This window comes from Catharus ustulatus, chromosome Z (assembly GCF_009819885.2).
Source record: "Catharus ustulatus isolate bCatUst1 chromosome Z, bCatUst1.pri.v2, whole genome shotgun sequence".
NCBI classification, from domain to species: Eukaryota; Metazoa; Chordata; class Aves; order Passeriformes; family Turdidae; genus Catharus; species Catharus ustulatus.
Window position 1 is genome coordinate 1417167 of NC_046262.2, and position 13353 is coordinate 1430519.

The window sequence follows — 13353 nt, forward strand, 5'->3', positions numbered from 1 at the left end:
AACCTGTTTATGTCAAGGCAAAGAGTTCAGTAGCTTAAATAGTGAGCATTGTCAAACACTGGATCAAAAAAGGGTTTGGTTTGGGAGAGACCTTAATGCTCATCTCACTGCACATCCTGCCATGGCAGGGACACCTTCCACTATCCCAGGCTGCTCCAAGCCCTGTCCAGCCTGGTCTTGGACACTCCAGGGATCCAGGGGCAGCCACAGCTGCTCTGGGCACCCTGTGCCAGGGCCTGCCCACCCTCCCAGGCAGCAATTCCTTCCCAATATCCCATCCAGCCCTGCCCTCTGGCACTGGAAGCCATTGCCTGTGTCCTGTCCCTGCATGCCTTGTCCCCAGTCCCTGTGCAGCTCTCCTGGAGCCCCTTCAGGCCCTGCCAGGGGCTCTGAGCTCTCCCTGGAGCCTTCTCTTGTGCAGCTGAGCAGCCCCAGCTCTGTCTCTAGAGCAGAGAGGCTCCATCTTTCAACGCTATCCATCCAAACAAACAGGATGGTGAAGGAAAAAAATGGATGATTCATCCCATGCCAAGGCTTTTCCTCTGTCATTAAGATTACCATTTAAGGTGCCTTAGCACAGCCTCTCTTTCTCAGTGGTGCTAAAAATGAGGATTCATTGGAGTGTCACCATCTAGGGTGCCAGTGTTTTTCCAGGAGTAAGTTGGACACAACAGCAGCAAGGCAGAAGAAAATAGATTTGTGCACTGCAGGTTTGATGTGCCAGTTTGGGAATCTTGTTAACCATGGTAAACCCCTCACCAGTGCTGGCTGAGTTATTGCTGGGGGTGCCCTGAGACCCATTTGGCCTGGTGGCTTTACAGTGTCACCTCCTGGGTGTCTGCAGCACACAACCCAGGCCCAGGGCTCTTGAATCATTCATTGGAAGCAGGACAAACAGGGAACAAATAGGAATTTAAACATTCCTTGGACTGTCACCTGAAAATCTTGAAAAGCTTTTTGAAAATCTTAAACCTTTTTGGCATCAATCAACCTTTTTACATGGTGTTTAATTCCTGCTATTAGAAATAAAGTCACTTTCATAAAGAAGAAACTTTTGATGATCTTGATTGTTAAGAAATTCTGCTTTCAGTGAACACCCTGTTAGTTCAACAGTGTGGGTAGTTTTTTATCTCAGCAGTGGATGTCTGCCATGGCTAATCTTGCGAGTTACATCATAGAATCATTGAGGTTGGAAAAGCCCTCCAAGATCATTGAGTTCAAACATTAACTCAGCAGCACTGTGCTCACTACTAAACCATATTCCCAAGTGCTGCATCCACACCCCAGAGATGCTGGTGCAGTTCTCTCCATGCTGGGCCTCTAGAATTTTTCATTTTAAATGAATGAGAAAACATGGCCAGCACACAGCTGTGGGTCATTGCAGTCATCTAAAGAATGTGTATTTGAATTGCTGGCCTGGATTTCTGATTTTTCATGTCTCATCAGCAATGCATTGAGCTGTCCTGAGCCTGCTATTCAGGTGGACCATCAAAAATCCATCAGTACTGCCATTATCTACATTCTTTTTATATAGATTTAATCAAAATTGTGTATATGTAGTGGCAGTGTGTATTACTGCTCTCCCTAAAAATCTCATTCTCCTTGTCTTCATTTCCAAGATACCCCCACAAGCTGTTCAAAGTTGAGTATCAGAGAGTCCAGGCTGGCTACAATGAGTTACAGCCTTTAATCTGAAATTGATTATTAAATTGCTATGGTACAATTGCAATAAATGGCAACATCGATCAGTCTGAAGAGAGGCTGAGTAATAAAATCAATGCATGGCTTATTGCCTGAAAATATGAATGCTACCTGAGCCATTTTATGCTGCCCTTCCAGCTGAGAGATACTGGGATAGTAAGACCTGATCATCTCAGATGCAGCTGTTGGAATTTCTGATGTAATTTTGCCTACTCTTTTAAGGCTGAAGATGTTTGTTAAGCTGCACAAGAGCCCAAGAATGGTCCCAGGCTACTGCCAGGAATGTTTGCAAAGCCACTAGCTACATCTGTGATGTGAAGGTGGGGGAAAAAAAGTTACTGTGTTTAATTCAACTCAAATTAGGGTCTTAATCACTTTCCCCCACCTTCCCTCCTAGAAGGGCTACTGTGGGCTACATCCCTGGTGTGCAGCCACCCCTGGGGTGAAGAGTGGCAGCTGTGTGAGACTTTCCTCTGGCTGGAAATGTTACCATGGTGTAACTATGAGGTTGAACCATTCGTTCTGCTGATGCAGTGCTGAACAGAACATGCCCCTGTCTACACTGACCACAAGCCAGGAAGTTTTGGAAGGAAGTGGGGAAGATTACACTGAGGATAAGCAGAGTAGAATGTCAGGTTTTTTTAAAAAAATAAATACTAATGAAAATATACATGAGGGCTTGGTTGGAGGGTTGGAGATTGGGAGGATGGGGCAGCTTGAGAACTTGGAGCTGAGTTGGGAAGGGATAGAGAATGTCAATGAAAAGCAGGATTTCTTTTCTCACAAGGCTGGTGAGAAAAGAAATATTGGGTGAGTACAAGAGAGAAAAGTGTGCTAAAGAGAGAGGATAAAGATGCAGTGGAAGGGAGTTGGCATGGCAGTAGGCTGGGAGATTGAAGTGAGAGGTGGGGCTGAGTATGGGTGTAAGGTACCTAGGAGTGAAAAAAAACAAAGTGATGCAGGAGATTAAACAGGCTGGTCAAAACAGACTTGGAGAAGAGAGGTTGTTGAGAGGTGGCAGAAAGTGGTTTAGATGCACAAAATGGCTGTGGGAGAGTTCGCTACCACAAACGGCGTGTCTGACACAGGAAATTAAACTTGCTGATGTACCTTTGAGATTCTGGGCTTTGAACTCAACAGCAGCTAGATGCAGAAGAACCTTTAACAACCTTACCTTTTAGCTGCCTCAATACTGTAGAGATAGAGATAGATAGTGCAGAAACCTTTAGGTTGGAAAAAGCCTCCAAAATCTTGGAGTCCAGCTGTGCTCCCAGCACTGCAAAGGCCACCACTAACCCATGCCACATCTGCATGTTTTTTACAACTTCTCTAGAAGTTTCCATGTTTGCTGGCTCCAAGAGTACAAATAACATGGGAGCATAGAAGTTAAATACCTAACCCTGAAAACCAAGTGTCCAAGAAATGCCCCCTAAAAGGAGACTGATCCAGCCAGAATTCTTGTACCCTTAAGGCAAGGAAACAGAACACTGAGCTCAAGAAATAGGAGAGGGAATCCCTTCATTATTAATGGGCAAAGAGGCTCCTTAGCCATTGCTGTGCTTGTTCTGATCATGTCACACGGTAGAGTTTATTCTTAGTCTTAGCCACAGCCTTATAAATAATAAAATGGGTCATGTTTTATCTTACCCCAGTGATCATTGTAATGCGGCTTTTGCCTGAGACTCTGCCAAGCTCAGACACAGGCAACGTTTAGAAGGGGATAAAGTGAAGAGCACAGGACAAAAGTAGACTCAGCTCTTTCCAAAATATACACTTACCAAGAGTGAACTGGTGGGTTTGCAGAGTGCACTGCTTTGGGAGGGAAAAAATTAGAAAAATGGGAACTTGGGGTTGCATCATGTCTGTCTCTTCTCTGTGGTGACTGGGGACAGCATCAAGGGGACGGCTGCTGCTGTGCCCAGGAGGTTTGGGTGGGATTTTAGGAAAAGCTTTTTTCTCCCAGAGGGTGCTGGGCACTGCCCAGGCTCCCCAGGGAATGGGCACGGCCCCGAGGCTGCCAGAGCTCCAGGAGAGTTTGGACAACACTGCCAGGGATGCTCAGGGGGGATTGTTGGGGTGTCTGTGCAGGGACAGGAGCTGGGCTGGATGATCCTTGGGGGGTCCCTTCCAACTTGAGATATTGTGTGATCCTATGATAGCAAACTGTGTTTATTATTTCAGCCTTTTCAGAGCATTCTCCTGCTAAGAAGCCAAGTACAATTAATTGAAAAATGTTTTTTAAGGAAAAATGCAATGAATAGGTCTGTACATGCACAGGCAAGAAGGCTTTTGGGGAGCTGCTAAAAATGAATTTTTCTTAAAACCTTTGTGTTTTGTAAGGAATTCACATGTTCAGTCTGTTAACAGGCAAATGGATTGTGACCAACAGTAAAAGGCTTGAATACAACATGCTAATGTAGCATTTGATTCAAAGAAGAAATTATAAATGATCTCTTCATCCTATAAATATTTTCCTTGGGTTCTAATGGTTTAGTTCCTTCCATTATTTTTTTCACCAAACCTCTTTCTTCAGTGTTTATGTGGGCTGTGTGTTTGCAAGCAGACATGCAAACCTTCCCTCACTGGACTCTGGCTTCTTGTTGCAGAAGTTCCCCGAGCTGAAGTTCAAGTATGTGGAGGAGGAGCAGCCTGAGGAGTTCTTCATCCCCTACGTGTGGTCCCTGGTGTACAACTCCGCCGTGGCCCTGTACTGGAACCCCCGTGACATCCAGCTCTTCACCATGGACTCGGGCTGAGGGACACCCTGGCCAGGCCAGCCCCACTCCGTCTGGAATCTGAACCTCTGCACCCCTTCCAACCTGACCCCCTCCAACTGCCCCCTCCAACCCCAGAGCCAGTGTCCAGCCCAGCCTCACGCTGGGACAGGCTGATGTGGGGCACTGATGGCTTGTAGGCAACCTTGTGTTTATAGTCCATAACCTAGAGCTTGTTTGATGAAAACGAGGCCTTACACATGGGGTATGATGTTACTACCAACCACAAACCTGATTGTCCTTTTAACTTAACGGGCTAAATGAGATTGCAGGCATTGATTTGGAAGCAGCGTTTGTATTTTTGGCTCTTTCGAGCGGGCAGCTTCCTTGGGTCAAGCTTTTTATGGTCTCTGGGATGCTGCCGCGGGTTGCTCGTTACCTAATCCCGTGTTTTCACTCACAGCCCTTCGTTTCCGTGGCACTGTCAAGGCTGCAGCCCTTAAATTGCTGTCTATGCTGTCATCCGAGGGAACTAAGCAAGCAGCATCTTAATCAGGTTAGCTCCCAGGCAGATTCAAAACACTTGATTTAGATGTTTGTGGGAGGATTTTCAATAGCAAGTCTTCTGTTGTTGTTGTTGTTTGACTGGCAAATACTCTCCAGAGGGCAAGAAACACCTGCTTTCGGAGTCAGGTCCCTTACAGACTTGTTTTTCTGTGCTCCTGCGCAAAATTGTTCCTGGAAATCGAACGTGCAAGGAAAGGGGGGAAAAAAATAAGTCCAAAGAAAATAATTACGAGATTGTGAGATAGACCAGTGTCCTGTAAACCTGTGCGTAATGGTGACAGTGTGTTTTGGGGATCCTTGACAAAACTCTGTGTTGAAAACCTCCTGTTGGCTTTTAAAGTTTTATGGCAGAAGTATAAATTTATCTGAATGTAGAATACTACTCTCTTTTTTTGTTGTTTTCAAGTGCCCTTTCCTGATACACCTGTTTCAGCACTGGGAAAAGCAACAGAAGCGGTGTGAATTTGAAAGAAATCTTGTTTTTTCGAAGTGGGGATCATATTTTGGGGATGCCTGTTGCACACACGTGCACCCACTCTCCTCCTCCCACGTGCTGCTGTGTGGGGGACTGTCACCAGTGCATTGCATGCCAAAACTTCAATTTCAAGGAATTAGTTCCTGAAGATGCGTGGCAACCTTCTGTATTCACTGCCTGCTCCAGCATGTTCTGTTTGTTGACCTGAGGAATCGGGTGCATTTGCTTTCAGAAAGTCCTTTGAATGGCTTTAAATAGAATTTCTTGCACCATTTCATCCCTCTGAAGGATGTGCTAAGATTGTACTTTCCTTTTATCTGCTTATTTAGAGACAAAAGTCCATTTGAGTCCTACACAAATGGAAATGCTGGCTTATTTAAAAAAAAAAAAAAAAAAAAAAAAAGCTTTCCAAATTTATTTAAATATAGCTGCAAAGGGATATATTCAGCCCATGAGCATTTAGGACTTTGAAATGGCAGAAGCTTTTGAGAAAAGACAATGGTAAGACTGGAGATGCAGTGTTTTCTTAGGCAAATAGGAGAAATTAATGAACCATGACTGAGCTGCACATAAGTTGATCTGTATTTTGGATTTATTCTGTTTTGTTTTGGTCTTTGAGCAAACGTCAAAAGGGGATAACTATTCTTGGTTACTGTAGTGATTTGTAATTTTGTCTTTATTAAAAGACTAAGAGTGTTTGTGAGTCAACAGGGCTGCCCAGATTTGGAAAGGTCAGTCTGAAGATGCACTTTTAAACCGTGGATTCTAAAGCTGCTGGGCTGGCTCAGTGTTCATCCGTTTTTAAACACCCTGGGGTGAGCAGAACCAGAGAGGGATTCTGCCAGGGCAGACACTGCTCAGCCAGGTGTCAGACTGCAGAAAACCTGATTTGTCTGTGAAAGGGCTTTTTACAAGAGGGAGGCACGTAAAGCAGCAGTCTGATGGAACAGGACAAACAGCTGCTGAACCAACATCGGTGTCTCAGAAAATTCTCTCACTGCCCTCCCGTTGTGGTGACACTGAGGTGCAGAGGGTTCTGGTGGCATAATTTCCTTGTGTGTTTCATGAAATGCCCTGCTCCCAGGTCCTAGATGGTTTGGAGCAGCTGAAGTTACCACCTAAAGCCAAAACAGCAGAGCCAGACCAAGATCTAGGCAGAAATCCATGCTGGCCCCATTGGCTCTCCCTAGAGCTGGAGCGTGGTGTGGGCCTGGCAGTGTCCTGACATCTGCAGTCTGGTACGGTCACAAATACTCTGTTTTTCCTTCACCTTAGGGATCCTTTTCATTACTTTGTGTGAAAGATTTATTATGCGTAATTACAAAAATAAAAAAAGATAAAACAGTAAATATGGGGTGGTGTGTTTTATGTCACAGCGTGGTCATCAGGCCCAACCTGATTGAGGTTTTATATTGTCCTCCATGACATGCAATTAAGAAGAATGTAATTTTATTTATTGTATAAAGTAAATCAGTAAAATCAGGTAAAAGGCAATAGAGTAAAACTCTAGTCTTGCTGTGAAAGTGAAATGTGGGGAGGTGAGGTTGGGAGATATAAATGCATTGGGCATCCTTCACTTTGGCAAAAGCAGTCCAAAAATCTGCCAGATTTCTTGGCATTTCTTGACCCTAATAGCCTAAAACCAAAGAGTATTGGCAAGTTACAGGGAAAAAAAAAAAAAAACCCAAGATGTTTTGTACGTGCCACTAGATTGTTGATCTACCAGTTAAACAGGAAAGGAAGAAGCAAACAACTCCCCTCCCTTTTTTGGAACCGAAAGATTTTGTACAACCTTTTCTACTGGTTTTATCGTTGCATATGTTGTCTAATTCAGCCAAGCAAAGGTCAAATCTCATATTTAGTCATCCCCAGGCTCTCTTGTAATTGATTGGGCTGGGTCTGCAAAAACCCCACCTTCTGTGCTGGAAGAGCAGGAGTTTTCTATATGATTGCACTTCCTCAAATCACCTGACCACTGCAAATCCATTCCCATTTCTACCCATTCCCCCTTTGGTCGCCTCACCTAAAAATGTGTACCATTGGTTCTGGCAATACTGTAAAATCCAGCTGCTTTTGTGTTGGACTCATTGTTAATTTTGGGATTTGTCGGAGTTGTTATTGCCGTATTTATGGTCTGTTATTGCTAACAACTCACAGTTTTTAAAGTTAACAGCTGCACATCCTGAGCCCCTGGGTTCTGAAGCCTCAGCTCTGGACAGGTCCTGGCGGAAGCCGTGGTGGCTGTGAGCTCTCGGAAGGGTGCAGGTGTCCCTAGAGACTCACCTGTCAGAACGGGACAAGGTTGGTTGTGGGGATTAGGCTGGATGGGGCAGAGAATTGTTCTGGGCTTGGCCAGAAGACTGGCTTTTAAACTCTTAGTTACTTACTCATTGTTGGTGCCTTTGCACAGGACAATCATGACACTCAGATGTGTGTGCAGGGTTCAGGGAAAGGATCAAAGGCTGGGAGTTTCCCTGTTCTTTTCGCTTTCAGGGAAGGAGCCTGTTGGCAGGACATCCCCGGGCTGCTGTGACATCACCAGCGCGGTGCTGCGGGCCATCCTCCTGCATGAGACATCAGCGCGCGTCACCGGGAGCTCATTGCCTGATAACAGCTCTGCCCGCTGAAGATAATGGCATTTCACAGACACAAGGGCAGCTCTTCAACCTCCATTGACCCCGGCAGCAGAGCTGTTCTTCCTGCTGGGACTTTGGGAACAGCGGCTCATAAAGAGCAGGGCAGGGAGGTGCTGTGGGCAGTGGAGATGAGAGTTTAAGGTAATTATAGAGTGTTTGGGCTGGAAGGGGCTTTAAAGGTCTCTGGAGCCCCTCTGCTCTGGAGCCAGGCTGGCACAGCTGGGGTTGCTCCCCTGCACAAGAGAAGGCTCCAGGGAGAGCTCAGAGCCCCTGGCAGGGCCTGAAGGGGCTCCAGGAGAGCTGCACAGGGACTGGGGACAAGGCATGCAGGGACAGGACACAGGCAATGGCTTCCAGTGCCAGAGGGCAGGGCTGGATGGGATATTGGGAAGGAATTGCTGCCTGGGAGGGTGGGCAGGCCCTGGCACAGGGTGCCCAGAGAAATTGATGGGGCCATGGAAATTGCTGCAGAGTTGCTTGGGCTTACTCAAAAGCAGCAGCCCATGAGCTACATCCCTCCTTTGCAAACCCCTGGCTAGAGATTTTGGCATCCCTTCTCTGGGAATACCGGGGATGTCCCTGGAGTAACAGCACTGCAGAAATGCTTTGCATTTTGAGGGCAGTTAACCCCGAACTGAAAGGTTCCAGCTGAGATTACAGCTCGTAATCATTCAATCATCGATGCTGGGTTATTGCTGGGTGGATGCATTTCGGATGTTAGGGCTGTGCTGCTGCCTGCCTGCTAACAAATTTCTCCAAGGAGCTGTGTTTGGTGTTGGAGGCTCTGCTACCACCCATGGACTGTGACAGCACTTATGTGTACTCAGATAAATGAAAATGTCACTATTGGTGAATCCCTCCAGATCACGAATCGGATATGCCATGGAGCTGCCAAACTGGGACAATTTGAATGAGAGATTTAAAGAGGAGAGATGATTTTTTTTTTTTCCTTAATGCTGCCGAAGCGCACGGCATAATCCTTCATCATCACTTTAAAAACTGTCTTAAAATTAATCCAAAATGAATATGTCTTGGCAGACGTGATGAAATGTTCAGCTGTACATAATGTTTTTGCCAGATGTCTTGGCAAACTAAATGGCAGACTTCAGTCTTCCTTGCAGTCACTTTGTGCTGCTGAAAGCTCTGAATGTGATGGCACCCGGGGAAAATTGAGGATCCGGAGAGGAGCAATGACAAAGTAGGTGACGTCCCGATGATGCTACCCTGGCCCCTCCTCCCATTTATGAAACGACAAAAAAATGCTTTCCAAAGACCAAACCAGCTTATTAAAAACTGGCAATTTAAACTAGGAACAGCTGTCCTTGCCCTGCTGCTTCTATTTTTGTCCCTGGAGCTGTTGTCAGGGTCTGTCCCCTCTCCCGGCGCAGCTCCTGCATCCAGTCTGCAGTGCTCTCCCCCATGGATCCTGCAGGGTGTGGGGCTTGGGGTGCAGGGGAGCAGGGGTGCTCAGTCCCACCAGAGCTGTCTGTCCTTGTTTAAGAGCTGTATCAGCTTGAGAATAATGGGAATAAACCACCTGGGCAAAACCATGTCTGGAGATTCAAAGCCTCTTAAAAAACAGGTGCTTAAAGACCCAAAAATGTGGGGCTTTTCCTAGAACTGCCTTGTGTGTTGTTTTGTTGGTCAGGCTGCTTCTAGAGGGGGGAAAGCTATCATTCTTTGATGTGGATATTCAGTATCCATTTTATTTACAGGGCTAGCTCCAGAATAAATGTTCTGCTTGTGCCTTGTGCCCTGTCCATGTCTCTGCTTGGTGAGAGTGGAGCAGAGACAACAGAGCTGTTCTCAGCCTGGAATAAAGCTCTTTGTGATGGCTCCAGGGAAAAATCCTCACCTTCCCCCCTACCTCACCCCCCAAAAAAGCAAGTTTTTGCAAGTTTCTCCCAACAAAACATGAAGTGAAAATTAAATTTAAATTATTTTCTTTCTCCTAAATCAAATCTCACAGGCGCCAATTGCCCTTTAAAAGGTCAGGCTTTTAGCCCACGGAACTGAAATCGATACATTATTGACCTTAACGACAACCATAAACTACAGCCTTTGTCTCCTTGCTTGGCTTCTCCTCCTTCCTGGTAGAGCACATTTGGGCCAGGAAAGTGGCCCTGGTGAAGGTGGGGCTCATAAAACCTCACTTCCACAGCAGGGCTGGAGAAAAGTGAACATCACCAGCACCCACTGAGCAGGATTGCCCCTTCCTTCCTCCCCTCCTTCCTTCTCCCAGCTGTTTGAGTCTGGCCAGTTTTGGAATGGAAAACGCCCAGCTGGCCTGGTCAGAACGTGGATTTCCTATTTCCCACATGTCCATGCCTTGCACAGACCCAGAAGGTGTGTTCCAGCAGCCTTTCCCTCCTCACCAGCTCGTGTTTCCCTGTCCAGTTAGGGACATTCACCCACACCAGAGCCACACCACCAAGGGTCCCATATCCCAGTGACTGTGGCCACCAGTGGCCACATTGGAGGGCACCAGTGGCCAATTTGAGGGCACCAGCCTCCCCACTGACGTGTACCAGACACAGACAGCAGAGGCTCTTCCTGACTCGTTGGGGAAGAAACAAACATTTTAAGGCAATACCTTCCTGTTGTTGTCACTGGCTGTGCAGCCAAGTGAAAGTCCAGTGAGTACCCAGAGGAGCAGTGCTAGCGAATAAGCCAGAAGCCAGTGTCCTGATTCAAGGAGTGATTAATTGGTAGGAAATTACACTGATTAGGAAGGGACTGAGCCTATAAAGGCAGTTTGGATGAATATGTGTGTCTGTAGTGTGCATGTGTGTACATGCAGTACAGATACATAGAGACAGGGTATTTACATAGACATGTCAAAATGGCACATCACCACTGTTATTTAGGATTGATTTGATGATATATTATCTATAAAATGCCCCCTTTCTGTTGTACCACCCTGTCTGATGGAGGGCTGTGAGTGAGAGCACAGCCCTGGCTGGATTTGACTGTGTGCCCTGCAGAACACTACCAAGAGGAAATTCATGAGTAGTGGCCACAGGTGACACCTCAGCTGTGTTTGGGGCAGGACTTGGAGGTGACACCAGGTGTTTGCAGGCCTTGGGGTGTGCAGGGAGGATGGGGACAGCACATCCCAAGTCAGGAGGCTGCCGGTGGAGGATTCACCTCCTCGGTTACCTTGTGCTGCTCGTGTTTATGTTGTGGCTACAGGCATTAAGCGAGGGCAGATTAGCTGTGTTTGTGCAGCTGCCAACCTCCCTGTTGTGACATTTTCCATCTGCCCCACTGTTGTATAACCCTCTGCTCCTGATGAAATTAAGAGCCAGGAAGAAATCCCTTCCTTCCCCGACCCTCACACCAGAGCAGCTCAACCCCAGCCTTGGGCATCAAGTTCCAAAGCTTTCCATCCAACATAGGCCTGAAATCCCCTGCCTTGCCCTGTGGCCTTGGGCTGCTCTGCAGTCAACAGACATCAAAAGCCTTGTTTATACCAGTGTGCTTCAGCATCACATCTGCCTCTGATAATCTTCAAGGGCAGACAGTCCTCTTCAGGTCAAAACAATTTAGGAGCTGGTCCTGGGAAACCCATCTCTCACCTCTCTGGTGTGCAGCACAGCAGCCATCAGACCCTTGCCCTATCTTCTCCCTCAGAAAAGGTACAGCAGGATGAAAAGCATCCCTGACATGTCCCAAATCACTGCCCACAGAGACCTGGCTGGTGGATCCAGGGCTTTTTCCTTTGGTTTGGAGCCCAGATCTGGGGTTCATGAGGTTGGGAATAGTGTCCTGCTACACCTTCTTCCCAGTCAGTACTCCCAGCCCTGTGATGGACCCTGGGGATCAGAAGTTGTCCATTGAATCCTCTCAATTTCAGAGACTCAGAAGAGGATTTGTCACTTTGCAGTCACAGTTTAAGGCCAGGTGGAGCAGGATGAGGCTCAGGAAGGGTGGGGAGAGGCTGGGGTTTTTACTGATGCACTGCCCTTCCAGGTTTTAAGACTGCCTTTGCTTTGTAGCTTTCTCCTACCTCGACAGTAACCCTTGGGATGGCGACTTGGTGTGGTGCGTGTGGGAGATGATGAAAGACAGGGAGATGAAGAAACTTGTACTGAACACTCTGCTGGCTCTTGGCCTGAGACACTGGGCCTGCTCAAGGCCTTGCCAAGATCGTTTTCTCTGGGAGGATACGCTGATGATGACAGCCAGGTATTTCTTTGATGCAATTCTGTGTGTTACTGGGGAAAGTACGTGAAGTCCCGTTTCCCCGAACACCGCGGGGCCACGTCGGCTGCCACAGCCTGGAGCCCGAGCCCGAGCCTGCCTGGAGCCACCCTGCACACCCTGGTGCCTCCCTGCACCCTGGCCTCGCACTGCATTTCCCTCTCTGGAACCTCCCTGGCATTTTGCTGGCTTGTTCTTTGCTTTCTCATCCCTCTGACATAGTTAAAATACGCACACACCCCCTTTTGTGCAAGCGGCTTTCACCCAACCGGGGCCCTGGCAGGACGAGCAGTCTCTTCTCCATCCTTTACAGAAATTCCCAGGAAAATTTCTCATTTGTGGATGCTTTTGAGCAATTTCCATGGTAGTTCAAAGCCTACATGAGAGTTTTTCCTGTCTTGGCTTTCACCAAACAAGGGTGAGAATGCCTTCCTTGCTTGAGTACCAAGGCAATGTAGCAAATTAGCCAACTGGGTGCTCATCTTCAGCAGAGCAAACCCTCAGATAAAAGTGAGCACTGATAGAGCCACAGCTGCAGCCTCTTGGAGGAGAGGAGGTGCTCTGCGAGGTGCCTGAGTCCTGCCTGGTGGAAAGGATTGTGAGTCCCCTGCTGCTACCTCTGTCCCCAGAGAGTGACCCCTCAGGGTGTCCAGCCCACACTGACCCTAAGTGTGGAGCAGAACGGGTCAGGGCTGTCCTGTGGGGTCAGCCATCACTTGTGACAGAAGAAAAATCTTTCCCAGATGTCCCTGGATCCCTGGGAGTGTCCGAGGCCAGGCTGGACAGGGCTTGGAGCGCCTTGGGATAGTGGAAGTTGTTCCTGCCCATGGTAGGGGGTGGCACTGAATGAGCTTTAAGATCTCTTCAAACCCAAAGCATTCTGGAATTCTGTGGTTCTATAAAAAAATTCTTCCTCAGGGTGGAGAGGAAAACCCAGGGAGAGGTTTGTCCACCCAGAGGGTGACCAGAGCTGGGAGGAGCAGGTATTTGTATAAACCATGCCTGAATATTGCTCTGGATGGATGCTCAGAGGAGACAGGGACCAACAAGGGCAGCA

At 47.4% G+C, this 13353-nt stretch overlaps 1 protein-coding gene across 4 annotated transcripts in view; it reads left to right on the forward strand.

Annotated features, from left to right (window-relative positions):
- DYM (dymeclin) overlaps nt 1–6806 on the forward strand; it is a 210249-nt gene extending 203443 nt beyond the window's left edge. For all 4 annotated transcript variants that reach the window (XM_033085598.1, XM_033085600.1, XM_033085599.1 and 1 more), the window contains one exon: nt 4308–6806. In XM_033085598.1, the coding sequence (XP_032941489.1) occupies nt 4308–4457 (150 nt within the window). In that variant the 3' untranslated portion in view covers nt 4458–6806. The remainder of the gene's footprint in view (nt 1–4307) is intronic.
- Nucleotides 6807–13353: the final 6547 nt, after the last annotated feature.